The sequence below is a fragment of the Geotrypetes seraphini genome, chromosome 5 (assembly GCF_902459505.1).
Source record: "Geotrypetes seraphini chromosome 5, aGeoSer1.1, whole genome shotgun sequence".
Taxonomy (NCBI): domain Eukaryota; kingdom Metazoa; phylum Chordata; class Amphibia; order Gymnophiona; family Dermophiidae; genus Geotrypetes; species Geotrypetes seraphini.
Window position 1 is genome coordinate 4821429 of NC_047088.1, and position 21390 is coordinate 4842818.

At 44.5% G+C, this 21390-nt stretch overlaps 1 protein-coding gene across 1 annotated transcript in view; it reads left to right on the top strand.

Moving 5' to 3' along the window:
• The window catches only part of TEX11 (testis expressed 11), a 575855-nt gene that overhangs the window by 266522 nt on the left and 287943 nt on the right, over positions 1-21390 (top strand). The window contains exons 15-18 of the mRNA XM_033944972.1: positions 3966-4051; positions 4151-4288; positions 11698-11800; positions 18324-18448. Coding sequence (XP_033800863.1) covers positions 3966-4051; positions 4151-4288; positions 11698-11800; positions 18324-18448 — 452 coding nt within the window. The remainder of the gene's footprint in view (positions 1-3965; positions 4052-4150; positions 4289-11697; positions 11801-18323; positions 18449-21390) is intronic.

The window sequence follows — 21390 nt, forward strand, 5'->3', positions numbered from 1 at the left end:
TCCTATGTCCCAGCCAGCCACAGGCTTCAAGAAGTGTAGCCAGTGCCAGCGTGCGATTTCTCTCACGGACCCACACCACTGGTGTCTCCGCTGTCTCGGGCCTGAACATAGTTCGAAGTCGTGTTAGCGATGTGCTACTCTTCAACCTCGAGACCTTAAATGTCGTCGGATTCAAGTGGAAAAGCTGTTCAGGATGGACTCTTCAGCTACACCCTCGACCTTGATTTCTGACTCGGTCCAGACTACAACCGGGGGTCCTCCTGTTTCCACAACTCCGACCTCGAGTCCATTCGGACCTTCCTCGTTTGGATCGTCTTTGGTCTCGAGTACACCTGCTTTATCTTCCCCTGAGCTTCCCTCAGGTCAGATACCTAAGCAGAAGGTTCCTGCGGTGGTCCTCAAGCTATCCAAGCATCAATCTTCCAAGCTGAAGCATGCTTCTACTGCCACCTCGGAGCCTTTAACCTCAGCAAGTGGTTCAGTTTCAGACTCGGATCCACAATTGCAGGCTTCTCTCCAGACCATGTTAGAGCAACAGTTTCGGTTACTGAGCAAATACAGTCCTGCCTTGACTCTGCCTCCTGCAGTCCAGCCTGGGCAATCAGCAGTCTCCCGCGAGGTCGAGTACCTGCTTATGCCTCAATCCGAGTCTATACACTCTATGCAAGGAGTCGAGTCTTTGCGAGTGTCTGGTCTGGAATCTACATACTCTATACAAGGAGTCGAGTCTTTGTGAGTATCTCGACAGGAATCCTCACACTCCATACAAGGAGCCGAATCTTTGGGAGTGCTTCGAGATTCCTCGATCCAAACCACTGAATCTATGGGGTTTCGATCTACAGCTTTTAGCCCAATTCATTCACCAGCGGCACTGCCCGTTTCCAGGCATAGGGCGAAGTCTCCTCGATCTCACCCGAGACCTTCTTTAAGACAGCACTCTCGACATAGATCCAGGCCCTCATCGAGGCATCCATTGAGGCACAGGTCTTCTTCCACAGAAAAGCCTTCCTCGTCCAGACATAAGAAGATAAGAATTGCCACTGCTAGGTCAGACCAGTGGTCCATTGTGCCAAGCAGTTCGCTCACGCAGCGGCCCTCTGGTCAAAGACCAGCGCCCTAACTGAGACTAGCCCTACCTGCGTACGTTCTGGTTCAGCAGGAACTTGTCTAACTTTGTCTTGAAACCCTGGAGGGTGTTTTCGCCTATGACAGACTCCGGAAGAGCATTCCAGTTTTCTACCACTCTTTGGGTGAAGAAGAACTTCCTTACGTTCGTACGGAATCTATCCCCTTTCAATTTTAGAGAGTGCCCTCTCATTCTCCCTACCTTGGAGGGTGAACAACCTGTCCTTATCTACCAAGTCTATTCCCTTTAGTACCTTGAATGTTACGATCATATTCCCTCTCAATCTCCTCTGTTCGAGGGAGAAAAGGCCCAGAGTCTCTAATCTATCACTGTACTGCAACTCCTCCAGCCACTTAACCATCTTAATTGCTCTTCTCTGGACCCTTTCAAGTAGTACCTAGTCCTCCATCCAGGCCTTCCAGCTCTTTGAGGCCTCCAAAGCCTCGATCGAGGTCACCAATTGCAGACCCCGAGAACTCAATTGCTTCCAATGCCTCCTCCAACTCTGTCTATTCCTTTGGTTACCAATACTCCAGAGATGCTTCGCCTTCATTTTCCACTCGAGGTGCCTCGAGGTCATCGAGTCCTTCTTGAAGCCAGGCTCTGGCGGATCAATTGTCCTTTTCTTCCTTTCTTTGTCAAATGGCTGATGACCTGGATATTAATTGGACGCTGGTTCTAAATACTCTAAGGAGTATTTAGAAGAAATACATCTGCCTCAACCTCCTACAGAGTCACTCAAGCTTCCTCTCAACAGGCTTAGAAACATAGAATATGACGGCAGAAAAGGGCCGTCGGCCCAACACATCTGCCCACTCAAAAGAACCCTCCCCTTAAAAGAACTCCCCTAAGCAGTTCCCCGAAGTGAACCCACATGTTTATCCCATCGTTTCTTGAAGTTGTGCACATTGCTGGCCTCAACTACCTGACGTGGAAGGCCATTCCAACGATCAACCACCCTTTCGGTGAAGAAGTACTTCCTGATGTCACCATGAAATCTCCCACCCTTGAGTTTGAGCAGATGCCCTCTTGTTGCCGTGGGACCCGTAAGAAAAAGGATAACTTCCTCCACCTCGATACGGCCTGTAAGATATTTTAACGTCTCTATCATGTCTCCCCTCTCTCTGCATTCTTCGAGAGAATATAGCTGCAGCCTGCTTAGACGCTCTTCATATGGGAGATCCTTGAGTCCTGAGACCATCTTGGTAGCCATTCGCTGGACCGATTCCATTCTCTTCACATCTTTTTGATAATATGGCCTCTCATTAATGTCTGGATGTTTTCTCCAGATGGGAAGGCCATTTTGGCCACAGAGTATTACAAAATTTATTCTCCTAAGTTGCCAACACTCCCACCATCCCAATCTGGTTAGTTTGGAGGTCACCCATGTGTGAGAATAGGCTGCCTGCTTGTCCTTGGATAAAGCACACTTACCGTAACAGTTGTTATCCAGGGACAGCAAGCAGCTATTCTCACAACCCACCCACCTTCCCTGGTTGGCTTCTCTGCTAGCTATCTGAACTGAGGAGACTCACCCTGTGCTGGGCGGGAAGGCACTCATGCATGTGCGGTGAAGCAGACTCAAAACTTCTGAGTTTCTACAAGCAAGTCTGCTTGCGAGGCTGTCCGCATCCAGGCTCCGTTGATGACGTTACCCATATGTGGGACTAGCTGCCTGCTGTCCCTGCATAACTACTATTACAGTAAGTAACTGTGCTTTCTCTTCTCGAACCCATGCAAGTAAAGGGAAATAACCCTATAGTCTAGAATGACTCACCTATCTACTGGAAAAAAGCTTGCCAGGGTAAGTACATAATCTCCTTTTGGTGTGCTACCTCAAATTCACTACCTCAAATGTTTTTTTTATTGATTCTTCTACATTAATAAAGTCTACATCGGTAACATCGGCTTCCACAGTTGTTTTGCTTTGGACTTATGTTTCATCTGTGGATCTCTATGGTTCAGCTCCTTGATTGGTGCTATTTTCATCTTCATGTTGGAGTCTGTGGATCACATGCCTGCCTACCTGTTTTCTTGGACTAATATTTGGCTAGGCATGAAGTTGTCCAAATTTCAAAAATGACAGTTTATACAGTTAACATAGAAACATGATGGCAGATAAAGACCAAATGGCCCATCCAGTCTGCCCATCCGCAGTAGCCCTGCCTATCCAATACTTCCTTGAATTCAGACACAGTCTCTGTCTCTCCTATCTCTTCTGGGAGACTGTTCCATATATCTACCATTTCAGTATTGATCCCCACTGTTTGGAAGCAAAGATCTTTGCTTAAGATAAATCACCAAGGTTGATGTAATTTGGACATAAAAATGTTTTTAGTTTCAGTGGTGATATCACTATTGGTTTTAGGCTTATCTTGTTTAGTTAGATCAGTGTCTCTCAAACTTTTTCGAACTAGGGCACCCTAAAGGTAGTGACTATAGCTTGAGGCACCCAGAAATGCACGGACATGACTGTGATGACCTCACACATATGCATGATATTATCACGTCGACATCTGTGCATGTGTAGAGGCCCTCCAGATGGGCCCTGAGACATCAGTAGAGGGTGCCAGCAGGGAAGAGGGACGGAGAGAAGGAGAGGCACTGGCGCCAGCTGATTGCCTACAGCAGTGTTTCTCAACTACTTCAAGCTAAGTACCCACTAAGTCTAACAAATATCAACTGAGTACCCTAACCACAGACCTCCTTAGGCCAACCCAAACTCTGCCTCAGGTTCTATCCTCTTTACTAATTGTAATGCAATGTTTTCCATTCATTTTTCATATACACACAATATGTTCTTATGTTCTGTCTTTTAAAATGTATTCCTTTTTTCCAGGTTACTACACAGGAAAACAGCTGTCACCTGAACTCCTGAACTGGCTCCATATCATATTTTGGGACCAAGCTGCAAATAAATTTGAGGTTTAATAAAAGCAGGGTTTCTATTATTTATTGTTTATTAATAATTTAGGTTTTTTAGCTTTATGAAATATGTTTACTTTAAATATTTTTCATTTGTAGGCAAAAGATTATTCTGAGGCTCTTCAGTGGTATAATTACTCTCTCAGTTTCTGTTCTGTGGGCCAGTTTGATCTAAACCTGGCCAAACTGCAGAGGAATCGGGCATCCTGCTACATCCACCTGAAACAGATACAGAAGGTGACTTTTCCAAGTTTGCTAAATATAATGGGCTCATGGGACAGCTAAGTGGCTCAGGGGCTATGTACATACTAGATGTACCAGACTAGTAGGTAGAAGTAGTAGTAGTACAGCGCTGCATATGTCTGGTAGCACTATAGAAATAATAATAGTAGTAGTAGGCAGTGTCTCTTCTATGTTTTGTGATGTACAGCACTATAGAAATGATAAGTAGTAATAACATAACATTGTACTTATAGACCACGTTACCAAAATGTTTTAAGCAGTTTACAAAAGATTATAAACATTAAACATAATCATATATTTGAATGAATCAGCTAGTTAGGTATTTGGAGAAAAGCTGTGAGCAATAATGATCGAAATTTTTTTCATGAGAAGCTGCCTGAGATGCTAAAGAGTGATTTAGGAATTTCTTACTTTTACAACCTTTTACAGAAGGGAAATTGAACAGAGCTTGAGTTTTTCTACTGCATTTGTGCATAGCTATGGAAAAACTATTAGTAAGTGAGAGAAAGATAAAGATCTTGGTTCTTTTGTGATAAAACATACCAGGTTAAATAAGACAGGCTAGATAGGGTTGCAAAGACAGTTCTGTAGACACACAGCCAAGACACCCTTTTCAGATGATCAAAAGAAGTGGTTTTTTTTAGTTCAAATATTTATTTATTTATTTATTTTTATTTTATTTATTTATTTATATACCACTTATATCCTAAGTGTTTACATTCAGGTACTTTATCATATTTCCCTACCTGTCCTTGTGGGCTCAAACTCTTATCTAGTGTACTTGGGGCAATGAGGGGATTAAGTGACTTGCCCTGGGTCACAAGGAGCAGTGAGGGATCTGAACCCACAACCTCAGGGTGCTAAGGCTGTAGATCTAACCACTGCGCCACACACTCTTTAAAGAGTTTTAAGTCATATCAAAAAACAAAAAAAGAAATTATCGATTCAAGAATATACCAACAGTACCTGAGCAAATTATCGATACAAGAACATAATAACGGTACCTGAGCAAGCACAAAAGTAAGTAAAACATAAAACCGGCCTAAGTCGGCACTTGGACGATCATCAGTCAAAAATGTCCAAGTTCCGATAATCAAACCGGGTTTGGACGTATTTATAAATGACCTAGGCCTCCATAGTGCCGCTGAACGACCATAGCTAAACGGGGCATGTCAGGAGGAGTGTCGAGGGTGGGATTTGGGCGGGACGTTGGCAGGCTTAGACTTAGTCGTACTGCATGTATTACCGAAGGTTATACAGCACAGAATTGATGGAACTTGGACGTTGTGACTTAGACCATTTAAAACATGGTCTAAGTCACAAAAAACCACCTAAAGTGACCAAATAAGCACTGCAAACACATAATACAGACCCCCACACACTACCCCAGGGATCACCGACCCCCCCATAAAAATATTAATCACAACTTGAAAATTGTGCCTCCAGAACATTATCACTTGGAAGCCTGGCATAGGAAAGCCTAGTCGTGCTGCACAGAGGCATCTTAAACAGTCTTGGGGGTGGTTTAGGGACCCATAGAGAGGTGGACCCATGCCCATAAGCCCCTGTAATCACTGCATTGATATTGAAACATGTACACTCCCCTATACACCCCCAAAACCCTTTTTTACTAGCATATAACTGACTTTTGCAGCCATAAGGGCTATTGGGGTGGTAGATAAGTGGGTCCAGGGGATTCTGGAGGTGGTTTGGGGGGCTCACCATGCCCTATAAGGGAGCTGTAGTTAGATGAAGACATGAAACCCTTTTGTGAAGTTTACAGCAGTGCCCTGTAAGGTGCCCCACTATTTAGGTGCCATGTCTGGGTGTTCAGTCCATCACTTTGCAGACCCCTCCCACGTCCAATAGGGCTTGTTCTAAACGTTTTTGACTTGGACAAAAAGTTGGATGAAAATGTGGTATAAGGAAGATCAATCTGCCTGCTTTTAAATATCAGCAGCAGTGGAGATCAACTGCTTTTACACCTAAGCAGCAACGAGACCAGCCACAACCACCGAGAGCACACAGACCCGATACTACCAAGAGTGTTAACTCTTCCCCCCCTGCAATCCGCTAAGAAGATCGACTGTTGGCTCCGGGCGGCTTTCCCGCAGAGGAGAGAATCCTGCATTCACCGTGGGCCTCATCTGGGGCAGCCTCCTTGGAGCGGCTGGGGCACGGGCAGTGTGTCTGGGAGGGAATGCATGGATGGGAGAACATCTCAGGGGAGGAGACATAGGCATCCTGGGACTGTCGGCCAAGTCTCTTCCCTGAAGAAGCCCTTTCTGGAAACGTCAATCGCTCCTCCTAAACTTACTTGCTCCACTTCATCACTTCATCATGCTTCTATTCCTTTCTCTCCTCTCTTCTACCTTCCAAAGTATTTAGATCAATGCTGTCTTGTTAAAATGTTTATTTTATTTTTATTTTTCCTCTAACTCTACTTTTCACTTCTCTATTACCCTCCAGGTACTTTAGTTAGATTGTGAGCCTTCGGGACAGTAAGGGAATTTTTCAAGTACCTTTCTTATTTCTAATCCTAATGTATATTTTCTGTAAACCGCTTAGAACCTAACGGATGTAGCGGTATATAAGAAATAAATTACATTACATTACATTACATTACATTACATTACAATTTAGCGGCTTGGACAATCAGATCAGCAGGACATATAGTTAGGCGATTTTCTAAACGAAAAAAAATCGACGTATTTTTCAAAAATGTGTCCTAAGCTATTTTTTTTACTTTGGATGACTTGCAACTTGGACGAAAACGGACTTAGACGTTCCTTTCAATTATGCCCCTCCACGTCTCAACAAGATAAATATTGCTGAAAACAAGACCATGTAGTTGCCACTTTATGATAATGAGAGGTGAACAGAACACTTTCTAGTTCAAATTTATAAGTCAGACATACTAAATTCAAATTCCACCATATAGAAACATAAAAGTCACCATGTATTTTCCAGTTTTTAAGGATCACCGTAAGAGCTAAAGTAAGTAATATATCTAGCAACTTAGTGTGATCCTCTGACAGTAAATTCTTCAGAACTGTGCTTCTCTAAACCACAATCTGCACAGAGAGCTCAGTTCTGAGAGGTAGAATATATGAAACAGACCAAACCACAGCCCAAAAAGGTTGCAGACATGTGCAAGTATATAGCATATGAATCAGTGTTCAATGTTCAGTTTGAACTCATGGAGGGAGAGAGAGATGTTGGTTGGGGGAGAGGATGAGGACTGGAGAAGAGGAAGCATTCCGGAAGCAGAGAGAAAGAGATGTTGGACTGGGGAAAAAGAGGGAGAAATTTTGGATGTGGCAGTAGAGGGAGTAGGAGAGATGCACTCTGGATCTCTCCCCACTCCCTTTGCAGCAAGGGAGGAAATGAGAGAACAGAGAGAGAGAGGGAGACATGTTGCCAATGGGGGGGGGTGGAGGAGAGAGGAAAAAAGTTGGACTCATGGAAGGACAGAGAGATGTTGGCTGTGGAATGGAATGAGGTCCGGAGGAGAGGAAGCGTGCAGGAAGCAGAAAGAAAGACTATTGAATGCACAGTCAGAAGGAAGTGCAACCAGAGACTCATGAAATCACCAGACAACAAAGGTAGGAAAAATGATTTTATTTTCAATTTAGTGATCAAAATGTGTCAATTTTGAGAATTTATATCTGCTGTCTATATTTTGCACTATATTTGTCTATTTTTCTATAGTTGTTACTGAGGTGACATTGCATATTTTAAAGTCATCTGCCTTGACATCTTTGAAAAAACCCTTAAATATAAATGATAATTAACATTTTCTCTGCGTACAGGGGTCCTTTTATCAAGGTGTGGTAGGGGTTAAACTGCCTGCTGCGCTAGTCACTAATGCCTCCATTGACCAGGTGTTAGTTTTTTTGCTTGCCGCGGGGGTTAGCGCGTGATGAAATGTCCGACGCGCTAACCCTGCTAGCGTGGCTTGATAAAAGGACCCCACAGTATGCTTTGTGTTTTTTTAATGTTGTGGTTACCATTATATATTAATAAGATTATATTGTATGTATAAATGGATGGAAGAAATTGCATTGCAATTAGTAGTATTATTATGGGGGTGGAGTCAGGGGTGGAGTTTGGCCAGGGGTACTCTGTTGATATTTGTTAGGCTTAGGGGGTACTTGGCTTGAAAAGGTTGAGAAACGCTGCTATAGATCACTCTAGCACGTCTTTTGCAACCGCAAAACATCTTTAGGACCGGCCAAACAAAACAGCTCTATGCAATGCAGATACTGAGGTATGAAAAGCTTCCACACTAGTGAAAAAATCCTGAAGACCCTTCCCAATAGGGCGATCAATCCTCTCCTGAGGGAGAGAAAGAATATAATGTTTGACCTGACAATAAGCAAAAGTGTCGCCCCCAACGTGTACCTAGTTGATCACCAAAGGCAGCCAAAGGTTTCAATCTTCCCTCCGGGGTGAACAAATGCTCCACCACACTAAGCCACCGGTGAGCCCAGTCCAAAAAGGTGGAGTTATTTTGCCCCGAGGAAAAGCCAGATTCCCTCTCAAAGGTAATTGAGTAGTTACTCTAGGGTCCCCACCCAATTTACAAATTATCTCCCCCACACATAGATTTCCCCCCATAGATTTCAAAAGAGCAATAGTTCTGATTACCTGTGGAATATCTTTGCTAGGCAAATGCAAAAGGCTATGCAACCAATGAGGGGTATAAAAGGCAGTTTCAAAATCCAGCGGAATATACTGACTCTCCCATCAACCAGTCCTTCAGGTGGCGCAATAAACAAGCTTCATTATAAAGACCAAAGTCGGAAAGCCCAAGCCCTCCCTGACCAGTCCTTCAGGTGGCGCAATAAACAAGCTTCATTATAAAGACCAAAGTCGGAAAGCCCAAGCCCTCCCTGACCAGTCACCCACTAAAAATTGATAATGAACTTTCAGCTTACGGCAGTTCCAACAAAATCGAGACAGCAAGTGAGCCAAGTGGATAAGATCTCCCTTCAGTAATTGAAGGGGAAGCGTCTTGTGGCCTGCCGGTGCTGGGCTTTGCAACTGGCCACCGACCAGGGCTCAGCAACGACCGATCTTGACGTGCCTTCAAAGGATGTTGAAGGTCCTGCTGGTTCTTATAATAAAGAAAAATGTCAGGAACAATAAAGTTTTTCCACCAAACTTGAGTCCAACTTTATTTCCTAAGTAGCAAGCTGCTACAGTTTAGGCTTTGAATTCAAAGCATGAACAGAAAATCCGGGCTTCCAAAACATAGCCCACACCTTTCTTACAGGTAAGTGTCCAAATGGTTATATTGTAGCACTGCCCTATCAGTCCCACAGTAAAAGGGCAAACTAAGGCTACAAGAAATACCCAGTCTTTATACTTTTAGAACGTGTTGCCTAGGCCTGGCTGGTAACAGGCCTGCCCCAGCCAACTTAACAAGCAGCTGGTGGGGGAGGGGAGTAGCTGAATCCACTATATTTAAAGCTTGCCAAAATTGGCCCCACAAACCCGACCCGAGGATCTTCAGTGGATTCTCCCCACTACTACCCCTTACATACGTTTAGCAACCAAGTCCCATCCAAACAGAAACAGGTAACAGAAAAAATGCAAAAACACACTTTCTTCAATGTCCCAAAAATAAGGCCCCAAATCCAGCCGTGAGCCTAGCACTGCTCACACTGCACTGGACTTGTGCTTCCAGCCAGCCCAAAAGAAAAACCAAAAATTCAAAGCACACAAACAGTCAGGAAATTCCACTTAGCTCTCATCCATGTGGATTTCTTCAGGTTCCATGGAAGTATCCATAAGTTCTATGGCCTCTGTGTTGGCTGTCTGGCTTGCCTCAGGGACAGTGGTTGCTTCCAGCATTTCAATGTCCTGGTTCTGTTGGAATTCAGGAGCCCAGTCCCTTGAGCCTCCTTCCTGGGCTGACCCAGGGTAGACTGACTTAGCCTTTCTCAGTTCAGCTTCTAAAGCGTTCAGCTGACCACGCCCTGACCTGAAAGGGGGAAGGGCAGCTTGTTGCTTCTGCTGGGTTTTCCTTTGAGATTTAATTAGACCCAGCAGCTGTGCATTACCTGAGCTTTGAGCCTGCCTCTTAGGCTGTCCTTTTTTGTAAAGCACCTTCTGCTGCTCCAGGCTGTTCTCCCACTCATCTTCCCCTCCCCAGGGTTCTGTAACATGATGGTTCAATTGGAACTCAGACCCTATTTGTCTGTCTGAGTTTAACCTGTCACACTGGTTAGCCCTTTTCAGGGTAAGGCTTGGGTTAGGAGGAGCCTTATCTGGAACAAACTTAGCTTTCAGGCTAGGGTTGTGACAGTCTATAGTACATATAACCAGCAAGGAAATATCACCATTTGAATCATAGCTATACGTCCCAGAAGTGACAAAGGACGATCCTCCCTCAAGTCTCCAATTGAGACTTAGTATCCGAAAGAAGGTGAGAAACATTAATAGAGTAAAGCTGAGCTGTGGAATACACACCTGAGGATACACACCTGAGTATTTAAAGGAGCCCGACGCTCACCGCAGTGGAAAGGACTCTCCCCACTGACTCTTCAACTCTAGCAAAGACAGTAAAGCCTCCGACTTAAGTAAATTCAAACAAAAACATGCAAAATCACCATATTCCATCACAGTCTCCAAAAGGGCCGCCAAGGAATGGTAAGGATCTGTAATGTGAGCCATCAAATCATCCGCAAAAGTGGCCAGTTTGAAAGTATGGCCCCCAACCTGAACTCCCTTGATATCTGGGCGGGAATAAATATCCCAAATGAGCGGATCAAGAGCCAGAACAAATAAGAGAGGTGAAAGAGGGCAGCCCTGTCTAGTGCCTCTATGAATCTCAAACAGGGGAATTCCTTCTTCTTTCTATAAATTGTAGGTATTTTCACTGATGGTTCAGTTCTCTTTACTGTAAACCGCCTAGAACTTTGTGGTAGGGCAGTATATAAGAATAAAGTTTATTATTATTATATCTACAATTGTTAACCCAAAGAGTCGCTTGCGGAGTGGCATAAAGCGTCCGGATAGCCGAAACAAAATGACCCTTGAATCCATATTTGGTCAAAGTGGCAAACAGATAGTCCCAGCGAACCCGAGGCACACTATGAATTTAAATTGCTATTTACTGCTACTGTATCTGCTTACAACTTTAAACAGATAAATTATCTGTTTAAAGTTATCTTCCCAGCCCCCTGCTAAATATCACACCCATAGTTTAGATAAGTGTTTTAATTCTCTTTCCTTAGAAGCTGATGATCTGCTTTCACTTTCTGGTATGTTTGTGAAAATATCCTTTTTCTGCTTTCACTATAAATCTCTGACCCTTGAATAAAAGAGCATGTAGCAAGAACTTCTTTAGTCAAGTAATATTATTCAAAATTACCATTTGATATATTTTTATGCAGGCTAAAGAGGCTGTGAAGGAAGCTGAGAGATGTGATCCAAGAAGCATATTCACTCAGTTTAACGTGTACAAGATTGCAGTCTTGGAAAACAACATTGAGGAAGGTAACATGTTCAGCTATGGGGATATACAAATTTAGGATAAGATACAAGATTCTCCTGAAGAAAGACATTTACCGAATGTTATGTTAATCAGGTTTTCTATTCTGCCTTTAGCTATTCAGTTCAAGGATGGATTACATTACAAGAGATTGGGTCAGTTACCCAGGAAGTTACAATGGACAGTTTGACACTGTGGCGGGGTGAGGGGTCAGCAAAAGCCAAGCTCTGTCCTCAACACAGCCCAGCTGAGCGGTAACTGGGATGATCCTAGGCAGGAATGCTACCCACAAAACAGTAGTCCACACTTTTGTGCCAAAATAAAAAGTTCTTTATTGGCTCCCATTCAGGGACATTGTAACATGACCAAGATTCATCAGAATGCTTCCTTCAGCACTGCTCTACTTCCAAATAATATCAGTTCCTCCACAGAAAGCAAAACATAGGCTTTCCATTAATAATTTGTTAGTCACCTTCAGATTATGCTCTTTTTCCTGATACTCTATCAGGACTCTGTGCACCTGGTATGGCCTCGTGGTGTTATGCATGCACTTAATATTAGATACACCCTTAGATTGAACTTCTCCTTTTCCCTTCTTGGCTAAGATTTGCTCCCATAGTCCTTTAGAAATTATTGACTAGTTGGAGCCAGAATCTAGTAAGACCACCACCAGAAGACCTATATAGACTGAGATAGTGTAATCTTTCCCTGAACTATGCCGTTGGGATTTCTTTTCCCCTATGAGGCTTAATTTTTGCCTGTAGTGGGCACTACGGTGACCCTTCTTTCTGCATGTGAAGCACTTATTAGGGTGTCCAGGTTACCCCCCTTCTTAGCATCTTTAGAATATTGTCCAGCACCCATGGACGTGGCTGTGTTCACTCGAATCTCTCTCACTACTGTATAGTGTACTGGACGTTGGTTGTAGGACTCTATGTAAGCTCTGAAACTTTAATGATCTGTCCTAAAGTGAGCACACCTTGCTTAGCCAGCAATTCTTTTAAACCCTTGAGTACAGCCTCAAAGAACTACTCCCTTATAATTTCAGATAACAGGGATTGTGCATTGTACAGGAGTTGGCCCAACCATCTTTCCACCAACCTTTTCAATCTCTAGGCTAAGGCCTTGGGCCTCTCATTGTCCCCCATCTTGGACCCTCTGAACTGAGCTCTTTAGAATTCAGGAGTGTACCCCATGTAGTCTAAGAGTATTTCCTTGATGGTGGTGTAATCTACAGCTTGATCAGGAGGTAAGAGTCCTGAAAGCTTCCAAAGGTTTGCCAGTCAAACAGGGTATTAACTTAAGTGCCCATTCGCTAGGAGACCAATGTGCAGCATTAGCAATTCTTTCAAAAGCTATCAGGAAATCTTTGATGTCATCCTGCACAATAATTTTATACAGTTTAAATGGCTCCTTAACAGTAGCCCCTACCAGACTACAGTTGAATATGTCTATGCTGCTGGTTGTGGTTTGCAGTCCTTGTGCAAAGTCCACTACAGCCTAAACTTACTCTCAACTGTTCATGTCGCTCATGTTGGGCATGATGGTCTGCTCTCCACATCCATCTGGCTCGTTATGACCCTCTGCGTCATCTCTTAAGTGCGACGTTGCTCCTCTTCCCACCAGGCTGCGAACTGCACGGGATCTATCCTGCAAAGATCAACAAACCAACCCAAATGCAGCTCTTTGAGTACAGGAGTTCCCTCCCATTTTAGCTTCCCCTCTGGCTTCCCCCCTGGGTACTATTACCCGAGGCGTCGGAAGAATATTGCTTTTGCGTAAGTCAGATCCCAGGGACTGTTCCCTTGGGAACTTGCTCATTCCAGGTTTGTCCTCTAGTGGGTAGAGTGCAGTCAGAGCCAGACTGTGTTCCTCCGCCAGGTGTCTGCATGGCGTGTCCGAGGGTGGCGGAGATCTCCAGCCGTGGTGGTCAAGCTGGTGGGGTAGTCAGAAGTCTTGAAATCCAGATTTCTAGTTTACTGAAGCAAAGAATCTCTCTGTAAGCTGTGTTCAGCTCTGTCTGCAGTTCTCTCATTCAGCACATTTCACAATGAGTACAACACATGTTTCTGTGAGGGCAAGCTAACAGCTTACATAGAAACATAACATAGAAACATAGAAACAGCGGCAGAAAAGGGCTATAGCCCACCAAGTCTGCCCATTCCAAGTATCCCCCACCTGAATTTACTCCCTTAAAGATCCCACAAGAGTATCCCATTTTTTCTTAAAATCCGTCATGCTGCTGGCCTTTATCACCTGGAGTGGGAGTCTGTTCCAATGATACACCACTCTTTCGGTGAAGAAGTACTTCCTGGAGTCGCCATGAAACTTCCCTCCCCTGATTTTCAGCGGATGCCCTCTGGTGGTCGAGGGTCCCATGAGCCAGAAGATATCATCTTCTGACTCGATGAGTCCCGTGATGTATTTATACGTTTCAATCATATCTCCCCGTTCTCTTCTTTCCTTGAGTGAGTATAGTCGCAACTTCTTTAGTCTTTCTTCATACGGGAGATCCTTGAGCCCCGTGACCATTCTAGTGGCTGTTCGCTGAACCGACTCGATCCTCAGCACGTCCTTTCGGTAGTGTGGTCTCCAAAACTGAACACAGTACTCCAAGTGTGGCCTCACCATGGTTCTGTACAACGGCATCATTGCCTGCTGTCTCCTGCTGATGAAACTTCTGCGGATACACCCCAATATTTGTCTTGCCTTGGAGGAAGCCTTCTCCACTTGATTGGCAACTTTCATGTCTTCGCTAATGATCACTCCTAGATCGCGTTCCTCCGTGGTCCTAACCAAGGTCTCACCATTTAGTACATAAGTTCTACGCGGGTTTCTCTTGCCCAAGTGCATTATCTTGCATTTTTTAGCATTGAAGCCTAGCTGCCAAGTATTTGACCATTGTTCCAGCAGCAGTAGGTCGTGTGTCATATTATCAGGTAATAAGCTTTTGCCTACTATGTTGCAAAGTTTGGCGTCGTCAGCGAACAGTGATACCCTTCCTCTAAGTCCTTGCGTCATATCTCTTATGAATAAGTTGAATAGAATCGGGCCCAGGACCGATCCCTGCGGCACTCCACTGATCACGTCCGACGCTTCAGATGGGGTACCGTTCACCACCACCTTCTGAAGTCTGCCGCTCAGCCAATCCCCAATCCATGTAGTTAGAATGTCTCCTAATCCTATCAATTTTAGCTTGTTCAGTAATCTTCGATGAGGGACGCTATCAAATGCTTTGCTGAAGTCCAAATATACCACGTCCAGTGACTCTCCGGCGTCCAGTTGTCTAGTAACCCAGTCAAAAAAGCTAATCAGGTTAGATTGGCATGATCTACCCTGGGTGAACCCGTGTTGGTGTGGATCATGTAGTTTTTCTTCGTCTAGGATTGTGTCAATATGCTGTTTGATCAGTGTTTCTATGAGTTTACACACTATAGACGTGAGACTCACTGGTCTGTAGTTTGCTGTCTCTGTCCTGCAGCCCTTTTTGTGGAGTGGGATTACATTGGCGGTTTTCCAGTCCAAGGGGACCCTTCCTGTGCTTAGGGAAAGATTGAAAAGAACAGATAATGGTTCTGCCAGGACTTCTCTTAACTCCCTGAGCATTCTAGGGTGTAGGTTATCCAGTCCCATTGCTTTGTTTACTTTGAGTCTTGATAGTTCGTTGTAGACGCTACTGGGCGTAAATTCGAAATCTTGAAACGGGTCTTTCCAGTTATCTCCCGTCTGAAGCTGAGGACCAGCTCCCGGTGCTTCACGAGTGAATACTGAACAGAAGTATTGGTTTAGTAATTCTGCCTTCTCAGAGTCTGATTCTGCAAATTTACCATCCGATTGCTTCAAGCGTACTATCCCATCTTTGTTTTTTTTCCTGTCACTGATATAGTTGAAGAAAGATTTATCCCCTTTCTTAATTTTCCGTGCTAGCTCTTCCTCCATTCGGAGTTTGGCCTCTCTGACTGCTGTTTTGACAGTTTTGGATCTGTCTAGATAGTCCTCTTTTGCCCCCTCTCTGCCTAAATGTTTGTAGGCGATAAATGCGTCTTTTTTCTGTTTAACTAGTTCTGAAATTTCTTTACTGAACCATTGGGGTCTTTTGTTTCTCCTACGTTTACTTACTGTCTTTATGTATCGGTCTGTTGCTTCATGTAGTATGGACTTCAGGGACGACCACATATCCTCCACGTTGTCAGTTTGTGCTTGTTTATGTAGTTCCTGATGGACGAAATCTCCCATTCGGTTAAAGTCTGTGCCTCTAAAGTTGAGAACCCTTGTTGCTGTGCTTGTTTTTGGGAATCCTTTTCTGAGGTTGAGCCATACCATATTATGGTCGCTGGAGGCCAGTGTGTCACCTACTGAGACCTCAGTGACACTATCTCCGTTGGTGAGGACCAGGTCCAGTAACGCCTGGTCTCTGGTGGGTTCCAACACCAATTGCTTGAGACGTGCACCCTTTATGGAGTTTAATATTCTTTTGCTGCTACCCGTAGTCGCGGAGAGTGTGTTCCAATCTGCATCTGGCATGTTGAAGTCTCCTAGCATTACTGAGTCCCTGCGCAGTGTGATATTCTCTATGTCCTCAATTAATTCCATGTCTTTGTCCTCCTGTTGCCTGGGAGGTCTATATATCACACCAAGGTATAGGCATTTTTCATTCCCTCTGGCCAGATTCACCCAGAGGGATTCCCCAGTGTATCTAACATCTGTGATTCTGGTGGTTTTGATGCTTTCCTTAGTGTATAGCGCTACTCCTCCTCCCAATTTACCCACTCGGTCGCAGCGAAGTAGGTTGTACCCTGGTATAACCATATCCCACCCATGCGATTCCGTGAACCAGGTTTCAGATATCGCTATCACGTCAAGATCGGCATTTGTTATTTCAGTCTCTAATTCTAGAATCTTATTGCCCAAGCTGTGTGCATTAATATACATAGCCCTCCATATCTTTGAAGAGTTTACCTTATTAGTTAGTGTGGCTCCTGAAAACTCAGTGATATTTCTCCCTGACTTATTGTGGGTATCATTGGTACTTACCTTAGACTTGGTAGTATGAGTGCGACTTGCCTCCTCAGGGTGATTTCTTACTGCTCTGGGATATAAGTATGTACCCTCCCCCAACTTACCTAGTTTAAAGCCCTATGGAGTAGGCGGGCCAGTCGAGATTTGGTTTTTTTTTTTTTTTAAATTTAAAGGGGGATATTAAGTGGTTTAAGATGGTTTCCCTGCATGCCCTAACCCCTCCCCCCCAAAAAAATCCCTGTTTTTGAGGGTTCTCTGTGGTTTTCCCAGGCTATTTTTAGTCAAAACAGGCCTTCAGTGGCCTTCTTGCCAGCTTCATTTTTAAAAGAAAACCACATAGATGACTTCCCCAGGGCAGGATGTCATGGATTTATTCATCAGACGAAAACAAAAAAACGGAACAAAATATATTTTAATGCCTTTAGACCAAGATGGTACTCAAATTCCATGGATGGAACGGAAATTCTCAAGGCAGAGGACTAACCCCTATAGAGTCTTTCACCAAATCTATCACTGCACCAACTTCTGAGGTAGAAAGGTAATTAAAATGTAGTCTGTTGTGATGTAATTGTGTAATATCGTGTGTGTGTACCCCTTCACTCTGACCATCTTTATTTCAACCTCCCCACTTATGTTCTCACTGCTGTGTCTCCCCACATTTCATTCACCTCTGCAAACACCCCTCTCTCATCCCACCTACCTCCTTTCTATTAAATCTAGAAACATAGAAACATAGAAAGATGACGGCAGATAAGGGCTACAGCCCATCAAGTCTGCCCACACCATCGACCCTCCCTTTTAAGTCTAATGTCCCATTTAAGTAGATTTGTAATAATGCCATTCTGCTGCCCCGCTCTTTCAAGTCTATACCCTAGTGATCCTATCCTTTGGCTGACCCTCGTAGGGATCCTACATAGGTATCCCATTTATTCTTAAAGTCTGGGACGCTGTGTGCCTCTATCACCTGCATTGGAATGCTCAATCACTCTCTCCGTGAAGAAGTACTTCCTGGCATCTCCACGAAACTTCCCTCCCCTGAGTTTGAGCGGATGACCTCTTGTGGTCGAGGGTCCCTTCAGGAGAAAGATATCATCTTCCACCTCGACCCGTCCCGTGTACAGCTTACTCATGCACTATGGTCTCTATCATGTGGCATGATTGAGTGTTCTCATTCACCACCTGCCTCAATCCCTAGGGGGAGGGTGGTGTCGGGTGACTGCTTGGCTGGGGCCTATTTAGACTGTAATGAGCTCTGCTTTCTTTGCCAGGTGCTTTCTTTGTGGGCCATGGAAGGGGTCAATGTGGTGGTTGCTGTTGAACTTCTGTAGGAGGAGCTGGAGAATGACAGACCCCATCATCGAGTTCACCTGTATTGTACTGTAGACAATTAAGTAGCATGGAATCTAGATGCTTTTTGGAATCTTATCAGATACTTGTGATGAATATTTTGGTCTGACTCAGGATGACAATTGTTATTTTCTTATGTTTTTTGCTATATTTCTATTCCAGCTTCCAATGCACTCAAAACTATGAACAAGCTGGCAGCAAGCCCTATGCAGAATGAAGAACTACTGCTGGAGAATGAAATCCCCAGAAGTAACTTGCTAAGTCTAGCAGCCCAAATTGCTTTGGAGGTAATTGAAATTGTGGGCAAACAAAGTTCAATCCAACTGTATAGTGCTTAAGCGCTTATAAGCTACAGCCCTGCAATTTAGGAAGACCGGTTTCCTTCTAACCCTCAGAGCCCAGAGCCCAGCAGAGGAGAGGCAGCGTGGGAGCCCTGCTCCGCCCTCTCCCCGACCTGCGAGGGACCCGACTCCACTTCCCAGCAGCGCAGCCATTTGTTTCAGAGCCCAGAGCCCAGCAGAGGAGAGGCAGCTTGGGAGCCCTGCTCCGCCATCTCCCCGACCTGCGAGGGACCCGACTCCACTCCCAGCAGCACGGACATTTGTTTTTACAGCCCAGCAGAGGAGAGGCAGCGTGGGAGCCCTGCTCCGCCCTCTCCCCGACCTGCGAGGGACCCGACTCCACTCCCAGCAGAGCGGACATTTGTTTTTTACAGCCCAGCAGAGGAGAGGCAGCGTGGGAGCCCTGCTCCGCCCTCTCCCCGATCTGCGAGCGACCCGACTCCACTCCCAGCAGCGCGGACATTTGTTTTTAGAGCCCAGAGACCAGCAGAGGAGAGACAGCGTGGGAGCCCTGCTCCGCCCTCTCCCCGACCTGCAAGGGACCCGACTCCTCTTACGCCACCACAAGCCAGAGTCTAAACACATAGGCGATTACATTCACCAGAGAGGAGAGCGATCAGAAACTCTCTCCATCCTCTTCCGTGTCTGATTACTATTTAAAAAAAAAAAAAAAATACTCTCGAAACCACCAACACCATTGCCACAACTCTAACCAAAGAGATACTAGATCCAAAGAATCTTCCACCCCACAAACAAAATGGAAAATCACGCATACAAAATCATACTTGCCCTCCTAATACTCTCACTACTCATTTCAAACTGGCAAACCACAGGATATCACCTATCACCCATCCCAATTCTGACAGCAACCTTCAGACAACCACATCCACCCAGAAAAATCCACACCACCAGAACCCTAACATCCTGCCCACTGACCAGCCAAGACCACATTCCCACCGTCTGGGGAAAACGACCTCCACCAAAGCACAAGACCACCACACAAAAACAACAAACACCAGCAAAAAATATCCTCTACCTCAATCGCAACCTTAACTCCAACACAAAACACACCTCGTTAGCCTGTGCCTACATGAATATAAGATCAATAAGCCCAAAAGCAAATCTAATCAAAGACTGGATAATCAAAGAACAACTAAGCTGTCTCTTCCTAGCCGAAACCTGGCTAACATCCAACTCGGACCCATGCATAACCGAATTCTGCCCCAAAGGTTACAAATTAGAGATGGTATGTCGAGAAAACAAACGAGGGGGAGGACTAGCGATTCTAGTAAAATACAATCTCAACCTAAAAGTGCTACACAAACAATCAACCCCTCACTTAGACCTTCTTGCATGCCAACTCTCCGACAACACACTCACAGGCACCTTGAACTGTCTGCTATGCTACATCACTCCAGGAAAATGGAACACCTCAAAACTTGATCTTGAAGAATTCTTATTCCAGAACTCTCTAACCTCCACATACAACTTGCTCCTAGGAGACATCAATCTCCACCTCGAAGACCACACATCCAAACAAGCAAACGAAATACTCTCATACCTCGACGCCCTATCCTACCAGATCCTCAATCCGGAACCCACGCATAAAAAAGGCCACCAACTTGATATAGCAGCATTCACGCCTCATAACCTCCACACCCCAAATATTCACATCACCAATGGTACCTGGCATCCCTCTCTTTGGTCAGACCACCACAAATACACCTTCACAATCAACTGGCCTCAAAATAACATAAAATCTATGCCCCAAAAAACAACCTTCAAATCTAGACAGAAAATTGAACCAGCCACATTCTGGGACAAAGTGGACCCTGCAATCGACCCCACTGACCCTACAGACTTCGTAAAACACTGGCGCACCCTAAGTGAAACAACCTTGAACGAGCTAGCCCCAGAAAAAACCAAACACAGAACCTGCAGACCCTCAGACAAGTGGTTCGACTCCGAACTCCACCTACTAAAAAGGCATTGCAGACAACTTGAAAAATCTTGGAGAAAAAAGAGAAATGACCAAACCAAATCTGCTTGGAGAACCCAAATCAAACTATATAACATCAAACTTCTATACAATGTAACTTTTTCCCTTTTCTCCCCTATTGCCCTCACACTCCAGTACGTCAAGTCTTTGTCATTTACGTTTAATTTTTAGACTTCTTCATGCACATTCTACTACATTTAAACTCTTTATTAATTTTATTGTTAACCGGCCAGACAATTGTTTGATGGTCGGGATATTAAAAACTAATAAACTTGGAAACTTGGAAATTTAAGGAAAAGCGCAAAACATACTACACTAAACTAATTGGCACAAACAACTCCGACACAAAAACACTCTTCAACTTAGTAAAAAAACTTACGGACACAAACCCATTCCTTGCCACTCAAGGCAATAAAACACCAACAGCTTCCCAATTAGCAGACCATTTCAAACTCAAGATCATCAAAATCAGAACTACCTTCAACAACTCAACTACCACACTCGACGAGTTAATAACAACCCCCACAACGGAAGAAGCCATAACTGCAGACAGAACATGGACCATCTTCCCAATTCTACAATGGCCTGATTTGAACCAACTATATAAAAAATACAGCCATACCTCATGCGACTTGAACTACCGCCCATCGTATCTACTCACAAATGCCTCCCCTAAATTCAAAACCAGCCTCACGCAGTGGATACAAAGCACTCTCATAGAAGGCCAATTCCCACAAGATCTTGGAGAGATCATAATCACACCCTTACTGAAAGACCAAAAAGGTCCTGTAGACACACCTACCAACTATAGACCTATCGCTTCGATCCCATTATATGTCAAGCTGATTGAAGGACTTGTGGCTCAATACCTCACCAACTACCTAGCTGA